This window comes from Saccostrea cucullata, unplaced genomic scaffold (assembly GCF_032062105.1).
Source record: "Saccostrea cucullata isolate Sc308-1 unplaced genomic scaffold, CSIRO_AGI_Scuc_v1 ctg1139, whole genome shotgun sequence".
In the NCBI taxonomy this organism is placed as follows: Eukaryota; Metazoa; Mollusca; class Bivalvia; order Ostreida; family Ostreidae; genus Saccostrea; species Saccostrea cuccullata.
Window position 1 is genome coordinate 204,289 of NW_026924508.1, and position 24,231 is coordinate 228,519.

General features: G+C 33.2%; 1 protein-coding gene across 1 annotated transcript; it reads left to right on the forward strand.

Moving 5' to 3' along the window:
- Positions 1-8,021: 8,021 nt before the first annotated feature.
- LOC134266585 (uncharacterized) lies at positions 8,022-9,726 on the forward strand. The gene is made up of 4 exons (XM_062748808.1): positions 8,022-8,122; positions 8,313-8,450; positions 8,948-9,112; positions 9,575-9,726. The coding sequence occupies exons 1-4, from the start codon at positions 8,071-8,073 to the stop codon at positions 9,724-9,726; spliced, it is 507 nt and encodes a 168-aa protein (XP_062604792.1). The 5' UTR covers positions 8,022-8,070.
- The last annotated feature ends 14,505 nt before the right edge of the window (positions 9,727-24,231 follow it).

The following is a 24,231-nucleotide window of genomic DNA, read 5'->3' on the forward strand; positions in this document are numbered from 1 at the left end:
AATTTGGATCGAAACTGTACCTTGTTTTTCTTTAAACTATTTACGATTTTAAGAGGTGTTGTTTCTATGAATTTGAAAAAATAATTTTATTTGATTCAGAGTTTTATACATGTAGTTTTGAATTTGATATAAGTGTGATTTACTGTGAATAACTTTTTTCCCCATTTTACTCAATAGCCTTTCATAGCTAGGATAAGCTGTGTTACAGTGAAAACATCTTAATGTACAAGTGGATGGAGTAAAATACTTGCATGTTATGAAAAATATTAAATAGAAAATGGACTAAAATTTAAGGTCATACTTATGACAAGGGGATCAATTTATTTAATTTTATATTTAAAATGTCACAAAATTAGTTGAGTTGAAGAGACCTTTGTGCAGATCTTTGTGCATTCAGCAGACATTTCATAATTAGACCAGGTTTTTTAAATCTTCATAAAGGATTGAATTTTTGAAATTTGATTTTAAGCACATTCTCATGATTAAATTTTGAAAATTAGATCATTGGCTGATAATAAGAGTACCTTATATTCATCACCGCTAATTAAGTGTGAACTTATGTACAAAAGTTTTTTTAAAGAGGTTTGCAGATATGTCAAGGTTCGAAAATAATGCCAACAAAATTGTGTAACACAAATCATTACAATGCCGTGGTAGTTTCTTTTTATATAAGAAAAAGTTAATGTAATCTTACGCCAGACAAAAATTAGACAAATATAACACTAACAGATGTTTAAGACCGAGAATACTTTAGAGGACTTTGATGATATTCTAAGATGAACGACAAAACACCAGAAACTAAATTAAAAAAAAGAATCATTTATATTAAGAGCCTGTCTACGAGAAAACCATGCAGATATATAGAAAAATGCTCTGGGAGGCACTCTCAAGAACAAACTAATTTTTATTATTAACTTAAAGGACGCCCATTGAGAGTCAGAAATATGTTGTTTATTTTTGCATCGGTTGTTTCTATTTTTAGCAACAGCCAATAATTCATTTTGGTCAATATGCAAGGGAAAATGCAAAAAAAGTTGGTGTAAAAATGACAATTTCAATATTTAAAAGTAAAACAGAAAAAAACAATATATAAATAAAAGGGCAACGTGTTCTCATAGAAATAAGTCGTAAAATTAAGTTGGAATCAATTTTTTTGAAAAATCCCTATATAGAAGGCTGTTCCGAGGGCACAAATATTGGCATGGTGCCAAGAAATGATAATGGTTCATTTTTTGTTAATATTCAGGGATACGTTTCTTAGAAAGTGACGCTTCTTTTTTCAGAATTTTGTGCATTTAAGAGTCTCTAGGATATTATCCCAACAATATGTAAAATCCACCATTGGACTCTCAAGGACAGAAAAGTTATATCGTAATGAAATTACCTCAAATTCAAATGATGGAAAAATTCATGATTTTATAAGTTTTACTATTAACAGTAATTTTAATGAATTTTGTGTAAAATATTTACAAATATAAACAATGCAAATTATTTTTAATTTTATAAAAGCTATAAATATTTTTTTCCTGCTTTTCCTGTGAAAAAAAAAACGTATTTTACTATTTATTTATATTTTGTTAGAATTATCTCCCCTGTTGTGCTCTTCTGTAGAGAAGGTAGATAATGATTATGTTTACGAAGTTTATAAACAGATGTCGGTCATCTAATCCTTTTAGGCATAAATTATGTGTGATTTGAAGAAAATTGTCCCTCCTGTGAATGTAATTTGTTACGTATATACTAGTGGCCTATGTATAAAATGCATAAACATTATGAAAACCATCGGGATCGATGTACGGTTCCGTTAATCTCAGCGAGATGTCGTAAGGACTAAAATATTTGGTCGGACGTCCACTACGACATCTCAGTCCACTGCCACACAAAGTGATTAGGGATTTTTTGCTCAGATTTCGACCGCTTGTTTCAATCAATATGGGCTGAAATGAATTATCTGCTCGCTTCAGCTTTTTCCTTTGAACATCCCTTTAAGTCTCTATCACAATAAAACTTTCCTTTCTTACCTTTAAAATGTTTAAATCCAACAAAATATAAAGTTGTTTATTTTTCCTATGTAATGTCCCATTCATTCAAACCTCCGATTTTGAAGAGTTCCAAAATAGTCTGTATTGAATAATTCGTACTATATTCATTCCTAAAGGAAATAGTAGTAGAACGAATAATTCTGAGCAGACTATTGTCTAAGATCAGGTCTGGTACAATCACTAGATTTAGCTATACACGTAGCTTGATTTACCTACTTAGTTAGCTTTTATTACCTACCTGAAGTAGCTTTATTTAGCTACCAAAGTAATTTATTTCTATTAAAAAAATACCTACGTAGCTAAATCTAGTGATTGTACTGGACCTGAATATATACCTAGCAAACCTGTCAAGAGAAATTTCAAGGTTGGTACTTGTACATGTAGCAATAAAAATATCTGTATAAATTCAACAATATTGCAAAAAATTCACATCTGCAGAATTACAAATAGCATAAGTAGCCTTTGTTGGGTGATGAAGAGGGAATGAAAAGTTGAATAGGTCCAGGGTTTTCAAAGACTACATGTTTACTAATAGGGTACATTAAGAATTGGATAAGTGGGTCTTCACTGTAAATTAAATCACCATTATTGCTTCATATGTGGGCTGCATGCTTATAAAGAATCTCATAAAACAAAATATTTTTATCAGATATTTATGAAATGTTATGAAGATGGCTACAGTTATGATTTTCGGCTTTTCATATATGATTAAAAGAAAAAGAGTTGTCAAATACTTGTGCAGACTTTTCAAATTAAAGATCACCATGTGTTCCTTGACAGGTTTGTGTTTAAAACATAACTAATATTATAAATATAAGTCTGGGAAATTATTCTTTGTAAAGAATATTTCCTTTCATTCTTATATTTCTCATGCAATTTCAGATTATTCAAATTTATTTCCCTTGTTTGGTGCAGGGCTTTTCAATAGGATTTTCAGCTGTGGGGCTATAAAGAATTACTACATAGGGTTTCCAATGTAGCTTTGTGAACAGAATCCAGAAATAAGAAGAGGAGAGACAATGCAGATGCAGCATTAGCATTACCAATTACTTACCACTGCTGAGAAAATGGTAAAGATATGTTATATTATTATACCTCTAGTCCTCTACTGTAATTACTCTGTATAAATTAATACCATAAAAAAAAATCTCTATTTCCCGGAGAAGTGACTATTGCCCTCAGCTGAAGACTACTCCCTGGAAAATCAGAGCTACTCCCTGGGACTACTCCCTCATGAATATTTATTAGTAATTTTAACCAATCAAAGTGTTCAGCTGCAGTGGGTGGAGCGTTAAGGAATCTCGAGTCTGTGACGTCATGTTATTATCAATGTAGCTATGACATCAAAACGTTTTGACGTGCAATGTCAAAATCAAACTTGAATTCTACCAAAATGAAGACAACGATGATTTTTCAAAATGTCAGTGAAAATACTTTTTAAAAAATAATTTAATTGTTTAAGAACATGATGCTTGACTTATCATGCAATGTGTTAAACCGCATGCATTTGTAATTATGCCTCTACATTTTTTTTTAAAATGTCTGAATATCTGGTTAAAAAAAATTTAAATCGCCTGTCATTGTTTCGGTATAATAAAAAAGTTATCTAATAGGAACTCGGGAAATAGCAAATTTATAGTTCCCCTCGGCAGAAAACTATTTCCTCTGGGTAATAGTTTCCTCCCTCGGGGAATCATAAATTTGCTATTTCCCTCATACCCATTTCATAACTGTATACTATAGTAGATGGATAGGAATTGCCTTGTCTGTCTGTCGATTTGCCACATGCATTTTTCCCTACTCTATTACTTTACTTCAGGGATATATGAAGCTCTTGTTTTCTTCAAAGATAGCCAGAAGAATTTATGAAGAATCTTACCCAAGTCATTTGATTGATAAATATAAATGTAGCATTATCATAAACATGACATTTATTTCACAAATCTTAGAATATTTCTAGTATGGTTTATTTCAATTTAATTAGAAAACTGTCCTTTTTCACAGGTACATGCTTTGAGTACTACTTTTGTGTATTTGGAGACACTCCAGTTGTTCTTTAAACCAGAAGTGGAAATTTCAGTGCTTGTTAAATTTTCTCCAGAAGTTATTGGATGCTACATTGGAAGAAAATGAGGTCATACTGAACAGAATAGTTTGGATACACCTTATAGATTTTGAAAGCTTGAGACCTCAAGATCAACCCAAATGGTGTACAAAACATGAAGAAAAAAAGACAGCTTATGTTTGATTGATTGATTGATTGTATATTGTTTAACGTCCCTCTTGAGAATTTTTCACTCATATGGAGACGTCACTGATGCCGGTGAAGGGCTTCAAATTTAGACCTATACTCGGCACTCAGGGCCATTGAGCAGTGAGGGTTCTTTATCGTGCCAATGCCTACCGTGACACGGGACCTACGTTTTTAAGGTCATATCCGAAAGACCCGTGACTTTCACTTCTAGTGCCGAGCGCTTGGCGAAGGAACAGTCACTACCTTTGTTTACGTCTTAGGTATGACGCGGCGCCGCGATCGAGAATCGAACCCGGGCCTCCCGATCACGAAGCGAACGCTCTACCACTAGGCTACCGTGACCGGTCAGCTTATGATTGAAGAAGCTTGTGTAGTAGCCAAAATTTCAGGGTATTTCATATATGTTAACTTATACAATTTTATTGGTACATGTACTTAAACATTGTTAATATCTTGATATTTAATAAGTATCAGGTTTCACTTGCAGGAATGCACAAAAATTCAGAGTAAATTTTAATTGTTTGTAATGTTAGAAAAGATAAAAGTTCAAGGTCAACAGTTCTTTAGTTTTACCAAATATATAAACACTATTATAAAGACTAATTTCCTGTATACAGGTATAGCAAATAATTCAGAATATGATTTGGGGAAACTGTGATTTTTTCTTTTAAATCTTACCTTAATTTAGAACCATGATGTATACTTAAGCAAGTAGATTTTTTTCAAGCATACAAAATTTCAAGGTCATTTTAATTTTGGAAGTGAACATAAAATATCAGGAAGCAGTCAAGCATTGTAATTTTTTTGTTGTTGGGTGTACTTAGTTATTGAGTAATATTCAAATTTTAATCTGCAATGAAATTAGAAATTATAAATGTTTTAATTTGTTGATTTTTAAAACTTCGTGTTCATTCATTTTGAGTTTGTTGCCATGACAATATGTCTGTCAAGAAAATGGCTCTGATATTCCTTTTTGTTCAGTTTGACCCTTGACCTTTGACATTGTGACCTGAAAATCTAAAGGGGTCCTCTACTTTTCAAGAAACCAGTGTACTGAATTTGATGTCTGTCAAGCAATGGGACTCAAGATTTTGAATGATTAAAATCTACATACTGGTACATACAACCCTTGACCTTTGACCTTGTGAACTCCAAATCAAAAGGGGCAATCTACTTATTAGTAGGTACCAGTGTACTATGTTTATTATCTATCAAGCAAATGTTTTTTTAAGATAAAAGAGAACACAATTGGTCTACTGATTGACAAACAGGTACTAAGCAGTATGTGAATATCACCCTGCTCAAAGAAAATGTAAAATAATACAATTCTGGTACCCTCCCCCCCATATTTACCCCATTTAACCCCCTAGGAAATAATTATTGAATGAAAACAAAAATATACAATATACTGGTATTTTTCAACAGCAAAATTTAAATTTTTGAAAATATCTAAATCAGCAAAATAACTCCTTGCTGAAGTTCAGGGATGAGAAAATTTGAAAATTCTCCCCCAAAAATGTCCAACTTTAAGTAAAAAATACAGCAAAATATTTGAGAGTCCAAAGACAGATTTTTTATATAATGTAGACAGACATGTTGACTAATAATTGGTATGAGATTGAGTTGATTCTAAGCGTCACTTTCTGAGTGATCGGTTTTTGAAAAGTGAATATTTTCACCAGTTTTCAAAAATCTGGAAATATGCCAGATTTGTGACCTTTTTGCACTTAAACGAGGGCACAGCTTGTGATTATGAAAAAATTTCCGAAACATGTGTATCTTGTTACTTTCAACCATATATGGATATTTTATATCACTATCAAGTAAAATGCTGAATTTTTAAATATAAAATCTTATAAAATTCCTGTTTTCACCCTGCGTAAGAACCAAGAATTCTATTTTTGTAACAGTGTCGATTTAACCCCTTAAGTGAGACCACATTGAAAAAAATTTTGTGGCAAAATATTTCATATTATGGAAGAAATTTACACACAAAACATGAAGTTGATCTGAGAACCTTGCTCCCATGACCTCTTGCATGGTTTTCTCGTAGACATGCTCTTAATGTTTATTGATTTTTTGTACAAAGTAATGTCAAAGAACAACATTCATATAAGTATTTTTGTCCAAGAATATTGAAGTGAGCATGTAGGCTCATGGGTCACTTTTAGGGAATAGTTTCCTAAAAAAATCAAAATTATCAAAGAATGGTAGTGTTCCTTTTTCTTTAAGGGAACATTAAGAGCAGTAACTGTCGTTACAAAAATTATATACACCAAAAGGCTTAGAAGACGTTTACTTAGAAGTTATAATCTGTTTATTATTTTGATCAGGGAATTTTATGTTACATAAGAGTATATTTTATTTCAATTTCAACAGACAAAAAAAAATTAAGAAAACCATGAATCTTGCTTGAGAAATCAATCAGGGATAATTTACTTACGCAATGTCAAAGAAGTTAATTCTTTATATCAATACATATTTAATAGATAACGGCAAGATATACACATACTATAATTCAAAGTGCTTAACGGTGATGTTCTTAATATCAATTATAAACAAAACACATGACTATCTGGGTAACGGTATGATGTTATAAAAACAGTAATTAATACTTTACGAATTGATCAATTACCCTGCAATCTCAATCTGGAGAGCTAAAATTATCTCCAAATTTTCTTATAAGATGTGTAAAAACACTAAATAAAAAAACTATGCAGCACTTTCCTTTCTAAAAGAAAAACAGAAAGGATTTTAAAGTAATTGCGCTCAAATTAACATGTATTTTATTTTTTCCAACTAACCCATAACGGATTTTCTAACCGATTAGCATCGTTTCAATCAATTAACCGATTAACAAGTTACAATTTGTCATCCCTAATTTCTAATATAATTTTCGTGTATCTTAATGAAAAACCCTTTCTGTTACCATGATTGTTTTTTTTTTTTTGAAAGTTGTATCATTATAATAGAAAAGGTAATAAATGCGAGACGTGATATTTTGGTTAAATCTACTCTTTTAGACAGGCAGTTGGCATACAGACACGCATTAAATTAGCTTTAAGAATTTCAAGGAGAGCTGGTAGTGGTAGTTAAAAGAAGAATATCATTACCTGAATTTCTTTATTATTTAAATTGTAAATATTGAAATAGAACATGCACAGTGTCAAAAAAAATTTCAGTTTTTAAAGTCAATGAGATCCGGCGTCCTCTGATACGACCCGAACTTTCTGACAGATGATTTACTAAGAACTCATCTCCTTATCTAATTAGTTGATATGGAACAAAAAACCTTACTCTGCATACTTTTTACACTTTTTCTCCTTCCTGTAGGTAAGTACTTTGCATATCTATAGTTTACATTATATTATTTTCTAGAAATATATTAAAGTTTCCTACAATTATGTTATACAATTCGAGGCACTTGTTTCCCTTCTGTAGTTTTAGGGGGTCTGTATTTACGAATGTTCGCAAACATTACTTCAATTTGTTTAATTCACTTTGATTCTACGCGCACAGGCACTCAGCTATTTATATTAAAGAATGGATTTTCTGATTGGAAGTATTCAAATATTTTTGAAGACAAGGTATTCAAATAAACTTTTAGAATTTCAATAGACATTTTCATGCAATTGATAGTTTCTATGGTACATTGCAATTGCTTTGTCAGCATTTAAAAAAAGCTTCCAAAGATGAAAAAAAAATAATTTTGATTCTAGGTCAAATGGTATTTATCGTCCATTTACAACTGTGGATACGTATATCTATACCTGCATGAGCTTCACGCTACAGAACAATTACAAATATCTCTTCAAAATGCACACAGGTACGTATTACGCATATTATATGAAATTATTAACTTTATTAAACGATTCTACACATTTGGTAATATTCTGTCAATAAAAGCCATGATATGTTCCATGATATTATTATCTATGATTTTTAAATGATAAATATGTAAAGTAATCAGTGAGTCAATCAGCACTTGTTAGGCGTTCTTATATTTGTTTTTAAAGCTGGAAGTGAAATACAGCCATCGGTGTACGAGCGTGTTCTCCTAAAGCATATCTCAGTCACCAGTGTTAGTCTAAGTGAAGTATGCAGTGACACATCCAATCTAGGAATGGAGAGATATCATGTAGCGCTTAAATCCGGTACTTATTTCAAATCCTTATAATGTAGTTTTAAATCTTCGAGTCTATATCATAACGATACTTATTCAGAAAAAGGATAAAGTTTTTAATTTTACACCCTTTTAATGGTTGACTTGGAAATAAATTTTGAATAAATGTAACTTTTGTCTCTGATGTTGAAAGAAGGAGAGATACAGTATGAAGAAAGAAAGAGTTCGTTTGTTGTATTTCCAGATTTATGTATGTTTCTTTAGCTCCCTCTACACATTCAAGGAGATTGGGCTCATTCCTCATTTGAGAATGACAAGAAAAATTAAGGAATAGAACAAATGTTTTAGATAACACAACCTACATATATGTACCAGAGGCGACATTCATAAATAAAGAGAAAATGTAATGTTGACATGTTTGAAAGAATCGTACCCCTAACTTATACAGAAAAATTCTGTATATATCAAGATATTTGCATCATTTTTTGAAAAAAAAATCTTTACATATACTCTACTTGTATCTTATAGGACACGAAGTCTCGGGTACGATCACATGTCCAACAAGTATTCAAGGAACGTTTTCATACACATACACGGGACTAGCGTGTTCGGATACCTCTCTGGAAACATGTACAGACAAAACACTTTTTAAATACAATGACACCCTGTGCACAGATAACCCAATGTTCTCCGGTACGTATTACTATATTTTGTTTATGCTTAGTGATATAAACAGGCTACATGTATCTGCAGATTCTATGCAAGTTTTGTAAAAATAATCTTACACGTACAATTTTTTCGGGTCTGATATGAATTCCAAAGTGTTTAAATGAATCTTTATGGCTGACCGTGTCAATGTTTACACATTAGACTGATATTAGAAAATGTCCTCTGAAAGAAACCTACATTTTTTTCTATTTCCATTCTTACTAAAGTGTGTTCCAATTAACTTGATTTGTGGTTATTTGATATAATAAACTTGTCGGTGGTTACTAAATTGTACATGTAATTTGTTTTAAATATATTGTCTGACTATAATTTAAAACGCATCGCAAAGCATTACATACAAGTAACAATTCTTTTTTCTTTATTTTCAATAAATATATGATGATAATTGTGGTTCTTAATTTGTAAATAATCTTAAATCTGCTTTAGGTGATGGCACGTTGCATTGTGTATTCACAGGGACAAAAGGAAGCTACACTTACGTCACCTTATATGATGCTGAAGCTTCCATGATAAATCTTACAAACTTCCAATTTTCTTGTATGGTAAACATCTTTTATTTAAGTTTAATAGAGAATTGAGAATTATAATTATTATATGTAATACTCATAATAAAAACTTTCCATCATGAAAGCTGCAAGATTGATTGAAAGTTTACCGTTTAATTCCCTCTCCAGAATATTTCACTGATATGGAGACTTCACCATTGCCGGTGTAAAGACGAATAATGACCCCCATCGAATAATGACCGGGGGTCATTTTTCGCTGTCGAAAAATGACCCCCGGTCATTATTCGATGGGGGTCATTATTCGTCTCTACACCGGTGAAGGGCTGCAAATTTAGGCCTATGCTCGGCACTTACGGCCTTTAAACAGGGAGGGATTTTTATCGTGCCTGCTATGACACGGGGCCTCGGTTTATACGGTCTCATTCGAAGGACCACCCCATGTAGTCGCCCTTTACGACAAGCAAGGGGGTACTGAGGACTTATTCTAACCCGGATCCCCACGGGACGAAAGCTGCGAGAGGAGTAATCCTGACAAATGATACAGTTCTTTACGTGGGTTCAGTATGTAATATTTGGCATAACAATGACTTAGTTTAACAACCGACATTTTTCTCAAATATGTTCAAAATAAAAAAAAAAGAACTGTAAGAATTAGCTATACCTTGCATCAATATTGATAGTGTAGATATATGAATTAATATTTTATGATGAATCTCAACCAAATAAGAAAAGGGAAGTACTGTAAAAATAGATTTGAAAAATTCAATATAGTTCCATTAAATTTATGACAATTTTAGAAAGACACAAAGTTAAAAATAATTGAAATTAAGATCATTTTGCTGGCCCTGCACAATTTGAGTTGTTCAATTTAAATTTTAAGAAGAATCAATGTTTTTTCTACAAAGTTTATTTACATCCTCTGACAAAGCATCAAATGAAAAAATATTATTTTTTAAACAAAGTTCACAAAGTCTTAATTTAAAGGGAATTTTGTTTAAATTTATTTCTTTTTGAATTGGACACAATTAAGACCTTCATCAAAATAAGGAAGATTAAAAGCAAAATATATAATAATATTTAAGCAATGTCAGCTGCAAGCACCAATGCCAAAGTGTAATGCAATATCAAGAATTCAATTGTCTAAAATAAAAAAAAAGCACCGATCAAGATAACTAAACGGAAGGGAAGTAGCTTCTTCCTTGGAAGAGCCGGGGTTTGATTTTACTTCAAAGAACCAAGTCAAAGCCTTTTAAATAAAAAGTAGTAGTGACTGTTCTTTTCTCGAAGGTTTGGCATCAGAAGTGAAATTTATTAATATTTTTGTTGAGAATTTAAAGCAGAGGTTCCATATCACTATAAGCGCTTGGTTCAAAAAGAACATTCTCTGCTCAATGGTCCTAAGTGTCGAGTATAAGTCTAAATTTGAAACTTTATCCTGGTATATGAAGAAGTGTCCTGTAAGCGAAAAAATAATTCAAAAGAAACATTTGTTTGTTTGTATTTTGTTTGTTTGTTTGCTGTCCGCCCTTTTGAGAATTTTTAACTATTGAGACGTGATAAATATACTCGTGGAGGATTCTTAATTAACATACGTACTAAGTCAAGCTTACATGCTCTCAACATTTGAAATACTTGAGTACAGGATAGAGCAGCTCACAAAAGCATTAGGCACAAAAAGCTCTTTTGTTTTTTAAGTATAAATAGAATAGTTTAAATATTTGTCAAAGACTGAAAAATTGTTGTAATTTTGCTAAAATCTGTTTAAATAGGTGTACACAGGAAGTACAAGCATCATTGTCGGATCAGTCAATCCTGAGGAATGTTTAACTAGTCAAATGCCTGCATCCTTAACGTCAACATATGGAAAAGTCGTCACATTTACAGCTTTATCAACATGTATGTTGAAAAATATAAAAAAAAATGTAGCAGCAGTATCGATGCATATATATTTATACTTACATGTACTACTTTCAAAGATTCAGAAAATGGTTTTAAATAGTACATAAATCATTTTTAAATAAATGTTTTGTTCTATTTCACACCGCTGCCATCTATTGATACATTCAGGAAATACGTTTAAGGAAAACTTTGTCACATAGAATTGAAAAATGACTTTCATGTATAATTAGCATTCTTCCTTCTTTTTCCTTCAATGATTTTACTGTTTTAAAATATTCTAATATAAGAGTACGGTAGCTCAGTCGGTAGGGCGCTCGCTTCGTGATCGGGAGGTCGTGAGTTCGTATTTCGGCCGTGACTGACCTAGTCGATAAAATGGGTAGCAACTGTTCCTTCGCCATGCGCTCAGCACTTTAAAGTGAAAGTTGCGGGTCCTTCGGATGAGACCTTAAAAACCGAGGCCCCGCGTCAGCGGCAGACGTTGGCACGATAAAAATCCCTCACTGCTCAACGGCCCTGAGTGCTGAGCAAAGGTCAAAATTTGAAGCCCTTCACCGGCATACGGTGACGTCTCCATATGAGTGAAAAATTCTCGAGAGGGACGTTAAACAATATACAATCATCCAATCAATATAAGAATAATTTTAGTGTTAAAAATATTAAAAGACTCATATAATTTTTTATAAACATATCAAGATATATAAAATGCACTGAACGTACAATGAAAGGAATTATAATTGCATAGTAAAATTTTAAATTAAATTAAAATTATTATTTCAAAAGTGTTTTCCAGTATTGTTATCAAACATTCTACTTCATGTTTAATCAACAAGTTACGAAAGCCTTGTGTGACTTTGACTGATAATTGCTGAGTTATTGAGTTATGTCGATACCCCCAAATATTAACATACAAATTTTCATCATCTCCCTTGCGCATCAGTAACAGCCTTGTCTCGACAAACACTGGCTACATTTTCAAAAAAATTGCGCATAAGATAATGTGTCAGAGAAAAATCGACGCAAAGTGGTCAAGCTCGCGGTCCAAATTAGAGAACAGAGTATCTTTCAATTTTAGGGTGGAAAATATGGGTATGATAGTCTGCTGTATAAATATCGGTGTCATTGATAATAATAATAATATTATTAATATATGAAATTTGTATTGAATTTGTAATGAATTTGTAAAGCGCTAAATATTAATAATTTAACTCTAAAGCGCTGTACAATAAACCGCAAGTAAACATAATTTAAAAGCTATGAAAACTTATATAAAATATTAACCCCTACTCATATATGTGTTCGGAAATTATAACATTAAAATACTACAAATTACAAAATACAATTACACCATCAATAAAACTCAATAAAAGAACATCATTTGTGATTTATGATTTGCTGCTAAAAATTAAGCACCTAAAACTTAAAAAGCTATCCTATGAAAATGCGTCTTTAATTGTCTTTTGAAAATATCCAGGGACTGGGCCTGCTTTATATCATTAGGAGGGTCGTTCCACAAAAATGCTGCTGCCCAACCAAGTCGACGTTCACCATATGTCTTCGTCCTGATCATAGGAACAACTAACCGTGATGTTGACTCAGATCGCAGTGATCTGGTAGGCTTGTATTCCATTATAAGATCTTTATATACGATGGAGCCAACCCGTGTAAGGATTGGTAGACATATGTCAAGATTTTATATTGTGGACGAAAAGAAACAGGTAGCCAATGAAGATCAGCTAGGATAGGTGTAATATGCTCCCGTTTTGATGATCTTGTAACTAAACGAGCTGCCGTGTTCTGGACTTTTTGAATCCGGTCTAGTAAGGCCTTTAACACTCCATATAGAGGGCAGTTCCCATAGTCCAGCCTGGCAGTGATAACGGCATTCACCATGGTCTTGCAGGCTTCTTTTGTAAGAAAGCGCCGTATTCGTCCAATATTGCTTATTTGAAAATAGCATGACTTGACGACCGAGGATACCTGTTTTTCCATAGTAAGGTGTTGATCGAAAAATGCACCTAGATTTTTTACACATGGCACGCTTTCAATGATATTATCACCATCTTTTAGTTGTAATGTTGGCAGATACTTCTGGTGTTGCTTTGTGGAGAAGATTATTAGCTCGGTCTTTTCTTGGTTTAGTTTGAGTAGGTTTGATGTCATCCATAAACCAATTTCACTAATACACGCTTCAAGTCGAGAGAAAGAATTGTTCCAATTTTCCAGTGGTCTTATGATCATGTAGATTTGTGTATCATCTGCATAGCATTGATATATCATTCCATGGCGGTGGCATATGATTCCAATGGGTTTGGAGAAGAGGCAATACAATTTCGGTCCGAGTACAGATCCTTGGGGGACACCAAAAGGCAGCTGTCTAGACTCTGATCGGACGGATCCAATTGTGACACATTGTTTTCTGTTCTTGAGGTAAGACTTGATCCACTCAAGAGCTCCATCACGGAAACCATAAGACACAGTTAGGCGTTGGAACAATATATTATGGTCAATAACATCAAAAGCAGCGGATAAATCCAGAAGTACAAGGACTACTGAAGATTGTTGGTCTAGGGCTGTCACAATATCGTTGTGGACCTTGATGAGGACCGTTTCCGTGGAGTGCCTGGGACGATATGCCGACTGAAGTGGATCGTGAAGAGAATTCGCATCCAAATGGGCATCAATCCTACGAGCCACAACTTTCTCCAATATTTTTGAGATAAAACTCAAGTTGGATACGGGCCGATAGTTTTTCAACACTTCCTTATCTAGTCCAGGTTTCTTAAGAAGTGGAAGAACTATGCAGGCACTTTTTCAGTAGCTTTGTAGGAATTGGATCCAGTTCGCATGATTTACTGGGTGCCTTCATTATTAGTGATCGTACGTCATCTTCAGTGGTACGTTCAAAAGCAGCTAATAGAGGCCCATGATAGTATACGTCTGTGCCTAATTAGCTGTCTTTTTCTGTTTTTTGTTTAAGTGTCTCTCTGATGGATGTTACTTTGTCTATGAAAAACGTTGAAAATTTATTTGCAAGATCTTCATCTGATGGCGATGTTGGTAGGAGATTCTTACCCATCAATAAATTCGTCACCCTAAAGAAGTTTTTCAGATCATATCTAAATTCCTGAATTTTAGTAGAATAGAATTCTTCTTTTGCCTTGTGTAGTAATTGGCCTGTTTGCTTACATTCCGCTTTAAAAAGCTGGTGGAGTATTTCCAGTTTAGATCTACGCCAACGTCTCTCCGTTTTCCGCTTCTGTTGTTTCGCTGTCCTGAGCTCGTCTGTGTACCACTCTGGGTTAGCTCTTATATGAATTGACTTGCTAACAAGAGGCGCATGAGTGTTTAGAATATGCGAGAGGCATTTGTTGTACCCTTGTACTAAATGGTCAACAGACGTGTTCTCATTTCGGGCGGATTCATCTTGTAGTTGATTTTTAATATCTCTACTCATGTCATGTATGTTGATATTGTTGAGTCTTCTAAACGTAATCTCTTTACGTTGATGTTGTGGCTTTCTGCAGTTGAACGTTGCATGTATAGCATAGTGGTCACAGCACAAGTTTCCTTTCACATCACTCAATGAAGGATTTTTGACTTGAGGACGTGAATGTAGTATTTCACTAGATGATCGTGTGATAAGCAAGTCTAGGATATGTCCGTGAACATGGGTCGGCTCGTCCACGTGTTGTATAAGGTTGCGATCATCAAGGGATTGTAACAACCTGCTTGCCTCAGGATCACTACGATTGTCGACGTGAAAACTGAAATCACCTGTGATTACTAGGTCTTGGGGAAATATAGTATTCTGATCAAGATAGGTGTCCCATTCTGAGAAGAACTGACTGGTAGTTAAACCATTCACAGTAGAAGGTGGCGGTCTGTAAATGATACATAGATTCATTCTCATGTCTTCTATTCAGATTGTAACTTCTAGATGTTCGAATTGAGTGAAAATATCCGAGTTTGTGTTCAGAACGGTCACATCAATTCCCTTCTTAAAGACAAGAGCTATTCCACCACCACGGCGTCCACTGTTGCGATCTTGTGTTTAGGTCAAAGATCTTTGGTCTTGACAAATTTTAATCATTACGACTGTTCGGATAATCAATTCTCTTTACTCGATTTTGAATCAATGTTGGGATTGGGAGAGCTTCGCATGATTCATCAGAAACTTTCAAGGAAGATGAAGGATTCCTTAGTATATCATCGAAGATATACACCAGGTTATCTCCATTAACCCCCAGGTGATGTCCTTCGTATCTCAACCGCCCACCACAGACAGTGTGGATATACCTGATGACCCTGCATCCAGCCTTCGTCCCCCTTCTGAAACGAGAAGTATCCGTACGACCTGGTACACCAGCAACACATGGTCTTACAAAACACATCTTACGACAACTATATTTCTAAGTTGAGTACGAAAATATGTGGAATGACTTAAGACACAATGGAAACACAAGAATAAGATAACTCGTACCAGTAGAGCCAGAATAAAGTCACACAGAACATATATATCTAAAATGAGTACGAAAGTATATGGAACGACTTAAAACACAACAGGAACACAAGAACAAGATAGCTCGTACCAATAGAATTGCGATAAAGTCACGGTTCAATAAACCTAATAACAAAACATTATTTTAAAAAATTACTAAAAAAGCAAGGCTTTTGAGAAAAATGGAAATCTGCTCTTGATTAAAAAGGCTATTACGAAAATGCACAACAGATCTTAAAACTGGAACTATAGCAATAAAGGAGAAAACAAGCTAAATAGTCAGAGGTGGAGCTGCCATGTCATAGCGCTAACACACTCAAATAATCAATAGTATCAATGGGCGCACTTGTTTCAGACAGCCGGGCGATGACCCGGTTCACTTTTATCACATGGCATATTGACCCGGTTAGTGTCGCTGAAACGAGTGAAAAATAAGCCGGATTGGCTGGTATTGGTGCTGTTGCTGTAAAAAAAATTTATCAAAATTATCTGAACGCACGAGAACAACGATTTAGTGGATATATTTCGTTTTAATATTTACTAGTTCCATTCAATGTACAATTTGTGAATTTGGAGCATATAGGGTCTCGTTACCCACAGAACTGAAAAGCAGCTTTAAAATTGAAAAAAAAAAATTTGTCGTGCAATTATAAACAAATATGTTGTAAAAGTCTCTTATTATCTCAGTAGTATTTGTTTATTGACACCGAGACTACGACAAATGATAAAAAACGAATGTTTCACCATCAAGAACATTTCTACCTCCGTTTTCCGCCATATTGCTTTTCATTTGGCCGCTCGAAATTTTTCGGGCGATCCGGGCTACTTTCTGACCGCCCGGCGGCTTAAATATATTTGAAACAAGTGACTTGCCCGGTTCCGGAATATTAATCGGCTTGACCCGGCTTATTAAACAAGTGCGCCTAATGTGATTATGCCTTGACAACAATCGAGGTGGCATGATGAAAAGCCCTATTTTTTTGTGACTTTGTTACGCGCCAACGTCACCACCATGGTTTGTTGGAAACCTTTTAGGTAACTCTCTGACAACTAAAAAACCCTTTTTTGTTGCAAAGTTTAAGAAAAACTGCACAGCAACATGTTGTTGCCTTTTAATTCACTAACGCAATTCAATTGCTGGACTCAGTGTAACTTCCGTCAGCCATACCATACATATGATTGCAAAGAAATATATACTGACTGCAAATGTGGAAAACGATGTTTATATTACTAATGCATCACTTGGCACTATAAAACGTGATCATAACATTTTCATTATCAACATGCACGTGTTTTTGGCTTTTTATCAATCCCCTACGTACCGCCATACATTTCAGGGTTGAGTAGTTTTGACCAGCGTTTTTAGTGCAAAATACATGTAACAAAAATACACATATAACCAATTATCATAATTTTTGGCCAAATAGTCAATAAATTTTCGCAAATCATGTTCTTATGCGCTTCTTTTACATTTCAACATTTGGTATTATTCATTTCAGGCTCAGCATCAGAACTTGAAGAGGCAGAGACTGATTATACGTGGTTGTATGTCTTTCTTGGAGTTCTTGCATTAATTATTATCATTTTAGGCATCGTGTTATTCATTAAGTTCATAGTGAAGAAAGGACAGGTAGTCCCGAATAAGAACGATGATATTATTATTTCGAAGCCTCCTGCAAGATATTCCTACATGTGATCCTCAATTTCAAAACTAGAATTCGCTAAAGCACAAAGGTGTTGGTTCATAATGTATACGGATGTTTGCTATATGAAGCGCTTTAAATGATTCACATGGATGACTTTCTCCCTTTTTAAAAATTATTTGTTGATTTACGACGACTTAATCATGTTAAGGTAAGTCACTCGTCAGCTTTTTAGAAAAGTTCACGCAGAAGCTTTTACTTCAAAACTACTTATTAAAATTTAATTTTTATAACATATTTAAATTAAACAATGTTAATTTTTTAACATTCAATGAAAAAACTGCTCAAAAATCTACAAAGAAGCAAGATTTATGAGGGACTATTTCTTTTGGTGGAAGGATATTTAGCAGAAAATTCTGCAAATCTGCACATTTATAAAATTTAACGTTATGGAAATTTGGCCTCACATACTTTTACTCGGAGAATATTTTCTGTTTTGATATTTATAAATATATTTAATATAGGTCTTAATTTATATTTTAAGACTAAGATTTACACCTTCCCTCAACAAACATTTAAAAAAAATGAAAATGTATTAGAGGAGTCAAGATCAAATTTACACCATTTTTTGCCTGAAAATCACATTTTTTGACAAATATTTCAAAATTAACATCACTGACCCCATCTTTTTCTTTCATTATTTTAAACTATTCGATACTTGTGACTGATCAGCACTTCAGTCGTAAAAAGTTTGATATAAGAAAATTTTTTATTGCCTATTAAGTTTTTTAATACCACAAATATGTTATTTTTTAGTGCAAAAAGGTCGCACAATAATTTACGCGCATTAATTTGCAAGATTTGTTTAATGATAAATATTATTCAAACTATTTTACGTAAAATAAGATTATATTTTTTGCTAAGCTTACATCTGATCAAATATAATAAGGGTTAAAGTAATTAACCAAAGATATGAAATTTAAGTGCAAAAAGGTCAACTTAAATGTACCGTAGATCAGTAGGATGCACACTGACCCCCTATTTTCTTTGCGATTTTGAGTTACACTTTATGAGTACTTATCCAAAATATACTTCTCAAAAAATCCTTGATATAACAAATTTCAGGAGTGACTTACCTTAATGCTGGAAATAAGAAACTCCTGTGCACTTGTGTGTGTAACCAAACACTAACTGATTAATACGAAACCTGAAATGATGTTTTGAGCCAACAAAAAAGGTGGTCTTTTGAAAAGAATATGAGGGATGTTTTGCATTTGTTCATTCTTCAAAATATCAGCTTTGTTTTGCTGTAGTTTAGCAAAGACAATATTTGGATTTTAATTAAATGCGTTTTAATCTTCGGACTTGAATTGTTCTTTATTGCATATTAAAAAATTATAAATTTATTGAGAATTCTTTTTTTTTTCATTTTGCAAAATTGATTTTCAATTTCTTTCATTTTGATAATTATTATCAGAATTGTATGGAATTAAAATCCTCTTCAATATATCACCGCAATATGCTTACTAACCTAAAGTCTGTGATGCTGTCAACAATTTTATGCGAAATTCTTATTTTATAAGAGTACGGCTGCTTGTCTCTTTGCGGGTAACGCTAACCCTTAAATAACCGGACCTGATTCCTTTGCATCATTTACAGGTCATCGTTTTTTCTTGTTTTCTTTCCAATTTCTTAGAAAATATATATATCGAGCGATGAATATAATATATTCAATAAATAGTGTATAACACGGACGGACACTGGTGATACCGCAGTTGGGATCCGTTGCTAAGGAGGAGAGAGCATTCTTTGTCAAACGGTCTAACTGGTGTCTACCCTCTTGATAAGGAACACAGATTACTGTTATACTTATCTGGACTATTAAGAATGGAGTAATCCCAACTCCAAAATAAAATAAAATAAATTAAATTATCTTTATTATTTATTACACTCATGTCAGATAAAATACTGCAATAAGTATGCTTTACAAAGTATGTATAGTGAATGTAAAATGTGCGAAAAGGCTTCTTTTTACGGGATTCCAGATATAACTAGAGGTACTGTGAGCAATGAGCTCACTAAATGATATCCCGCCTCCCAAAATGTCCATGTGTTGCTATTTATTCTTTTACGGTAACGTATAAAGAGGAAAAACTCGTGGTATCTAATGTTATTCAGAAGCCGCCATACATGTATCTCAAGTCATAGGTAAGAATATAATGGCAATGTCGATGTTTTGCTATGGTAAACCTAAAAATACGTGTCGGATCAAAAAGTAAAAAAGGAGGCGCACAATGGCAATATGTTATAAAGATTCTGTGAACATATCATTTAATTTCGCTCGGTGGTATAAGAGGAGTTACGGATAAGAGATGGATACATGTACCTCAAAGCGTAACAGACGGAAGGACGGACGTACAAACAGCTAGACGTACGAACGTACGGACGGACGTACAGTATACCATCCAGCTTTTTATGTGGGATATGAATATATCATCAATTTTTTTTTGAAAATTTTATAAAAGAAGTTTTCTTCAAAAATTAGTATCAACTGTATCTTGGTGACATTCTGGGTCAACACTATTTTTACATAGACATTGTGATAACTGTCTGCGATTTTTAAACATTTCCCAGGCTACTTTGCCTAAAAGTGAAACAGATATCAGAGTTCCAAATATGATGATAACAATACCACCATTAGAAAATGTAATGGAAACCGGAATATTGGACGGCTCTGTGCTTTCAAAGTTTTCTTTAGAAGATCCTGTTTTGAAAAGCAGAGTTGACACTTGGATTGATTCATCTGTTTTATAATCTGAAATGTAATTTAGTAAATATTTTTTCAGAGATAAATGCCCACTTCTCAAATAAATATCATTAATCAAAGGGATTTACAATTTCATTTGACCTAAAATATCTGCATTGGTCTAATAATTTTTAAAAATACAGTGTATCTTGTATTTATAAAGAAAAACAAAAAGGCACATTTAACTCTCTCTTTAAAGAGATCTTTTCACTTTATGCATAAAATAGACCTCATCATATAACAATTGATTGATTTAAAAAAAAGCACTTGATGTTCCATTTCAATCATTCAAATAAATTAGAGGCTAAGCGATTTCATTTCCTATTAAAAAATTTCTCCTAAAAGTCCAGGCTTTGGAGAATTTGATTTATGAAATTGCAATGTTCTTAGTTTATTTTCAGGTAAACAGGTATATTTGAGTGTATTTAGTGAAGAAAATAATAATGTCAGCGCACTCTCTAGATCAGATCTTTAAACTAAAACAAATACCAGCGGTTGCATATTGCATATCGTAAGATAGCTTAAAAAATTTTCCTTTTTGAAGACTTTTTCGGAATATTAGAAAAACAAAAAGGCACATTTAACTCTCTCTTTAAAGAGATCTCTTCACTTTATGCATAAAATAGACCTCATCATATAACAATTGATTGATTTAAAAAAAAGCACTTGATGTTCCATTTCAATCATTCAAATAAATTAGAGGCTTAGCGATTTCATTTCCTATTAAAAATTTTCTCCTAAAAGTCCAGGCTTTGGAGAATTTGATTTATGAAATTGCAATGTTCTTAGTTTATTTTCAGGTAAACAGGTATATTTGAGTGTATTTAGTGAAGAAAATAATAATGTCAGCGCACTCTCTAGATCAGATCTTTAAACTAAAACAAATATCAGCGGTTGCATATTGCATATCGTAAGATAGCTTAAAAATTTTCCTTTTTGAAGACTTTTTCGGAATATTAGGAAAATTACGCATTTCATTACGTCATTGCATTGACTAGCTAGAAAACTACATCATTTTTTATATAGATACGCAATTACCATGAGCTAAGTTATATTCAAATGCACTGTTAACTAAACTAAGCAGCTTAATTCAGTTTTTTGAGAAATTCACAGGGCCAAATACATGAAAGGCTATAAGTAAACCTTGTTCTATTGTGCTTTTTAAAAAAATATTATTTGACTTTTTTCCCTTTCATGGATATTTTAAGACTTTGGGACCAGTATATACATTTTAAAGAATGACAAGGTGTCGTCTTATAATTCATTGTAAATAATTGTCAAATGTTGAATACTGGAAGATAATCAAATTCAATACATTAAGTCAATCTTCTTGAAGTTTATAAAGTAATAATTGCTTAAAACAATATTTTTGAGGAACATACGAGGGGTGATCAAAAAGTTAGCAAAGTATCTCAAAATAAAAATCTACAAAATCATATTTTAGATTGAATACAATTCGGTACATATATATCCCTTCACAAGCTCTATGAATAAATATCCATCCATTATAATATATGCTGAATAATGTTTTGCTCCTTTTTTGTGACGTCACAATATGAAAATTTGAAAAATAGTTAGATAACTTAAAAATATTGTAATTATTAAGTACATAAGTTATCTTTTATTGAAGATTTTTTTTATATATTAGATATGATAAGAAGGAGACATCCAAACTGTATCTACTTTGAACACTTAGTAAACGACTTTCCAGAGACAGAGGATTTGGTTTATGATGGTCGCCATGCTCATTCAGGAAACGGATAACGTTATCCATCCATTCTGTTGCAGAGATTTTGAAATTTCTGACAATTGGACTGTTCTTGTTATAAAAATTAACTTGCATGGGGAAAAAAATACAAGACTCAGAAGTATCTTACGGAGCAGGTCATGTTATCTCCTGTAACGCCTGATTCGCGCATGAGCAGAACGGTGGCCTATGTGTTTTAAAATTGAACAGGACTGATTTGAAATTAACCAATACTGAAACCAAATATTGTTTCTTTTATGGAAGTTATTCAATTAGATTGCGAACTTTTTGATCACTCCTCGTATTATTTCTTTTCCGAAATTACCTGTACTTTTTGAACAATTGTCCATGTCATAGCAGTCGGGACATGTACATCCCTCATTACATCCAGATTTATTCCTCCATACTTGACAAAGCTGGAAACAATCACATCCGAAACATACGGAAAAACAAACTAAAACAATAACTTTACATTAATTCCTAATATCTGAAATAGGCTTCCGTAATTTATTTTAACGCCTTTTTGCGGATATCAATGACTCACCTTTGCATGTATTGTTTACTAGGTAATGATTTTCACAACAATCTGTGATTTTACCATTCTTAATGCTATTTAAAAAAGAAAATAAATACAATTCATATGCTGGATTAAATTGTCTTTAAGCAAAACAAAAGGAAGATCTATTCCCCCTCACCTTTTATAGCAATTTTCCATAGCATTAATCAAGAAACATGTAGATGATATACACATAAAATAACAAAGGTTGTGAAACAACATATTAACAGGTGAACGATGCTGCAAAAATAGTGAAAATAAAATTGATCAAGATATAGAAAGCTTATTATGAGTTTAATGCAAAAGTCATTTAAAAAGCGGAAATGTTTTACGAAACATTTTAGTCTCTATATTTATAAATAACCTTAAAAAAAATTCCTGTTGCAACATTTGAGCTATTAAAGTCGCCCGCGTGGCGCATTGGTTTGAGCGTCTGCTCTAGTGTCGCGAAATAAGGAGTCAATTCTTATGTTGCGGGCTAGAATCCCACTGTGGGACGTGGAGACAGGTCCTTCGAATGAGACCGTATAAACCGAGGTCCCATGTCGCAGTAGGTACTGGCACGAAAAAGATCCCTCCATGCTCAATGGCCCTAAGTGCCGAGTTTAGGAAAAAATATGCAGCTCTCCACCGGCAAGTGGTGGCGTCTCCATTTGAGTGAAAAATTCTCGATAGGGACGTTAACAATACACATGTACAATCAATCAATCAATCGATTTATTAAACAGCAACCAATTTTTGTTTTCTTTGAATTTGACAATAAACATATATAGCATGGTAATGAGGGACACATAAACAATTCTTAACCCATGGAAAATTATGTTCCCCCCGAGCGCTTACATGTACCTCGGGGAAAATTATTTTAGAGGGGCAATAAAATCTTTATGTCTCCCGAACACTCACGCAATTGCTCATTTACACAGCAGTATCATTAACCCCCCCCCCATGTTAAATACGCACAATGATAGACACAATAAATCAACGATAGAAACAGTACAATCTCGGTCGACGCATTGTGACGACACAATCAGAAGGCAAGACGTAAAACACACCGTTTGTTGCAAGGATATGGAGATAACGAACAGTATTCAATATCAAAGTCCATAAAACAATACAGAATGGGAGCAGAGCAGACACGGACCTCCATCATGCAAGGTAAACATGATGGTCAAGTGACTGTCTCAGCCAATCAAATTATATTTTGGTAAATTTGCTAGTGGATATTTATATGAGGTGTAATAATGCAGTTTATAATATTATTTATTCAATGAATATGTGTCATTCAGTTAATTTTTTGTTCATTAAATTTTTAGTTTAATGGCTGAAGGTGAAGCATTTTCCTTATATTAAAATTTTGAATGACCCTTCAGTTAATTGAAAGATATGGGTTCCTTTTGTGATTATTATCTAAGGACAACATATAAA

Excerpts from the sequence above, each read along its gene's own strand:
- LOC134266585 (XM_062748808.1), top strand. The coding sequence starts at position 8,071 with ATGAGCTTCACGCTACAGAACAATTACAAATATCTCTTCAAAATGCAC. Across the intron at positions 8,123-8,312 it reads TCTCTTCAAAATGCACACAG|CTGGAAGTGAAATACAGCCA; the intron begins GTACGTATTACG and ends TTGTTTTTAAAG. Across the intron at positions 9,113-9,574 it reads AGATAACCCAATGTTCTCCG|GTGATGGCACGTTGCATTGT; the intron begins GTACGTATTACT and ends AATCTGCTTTAG.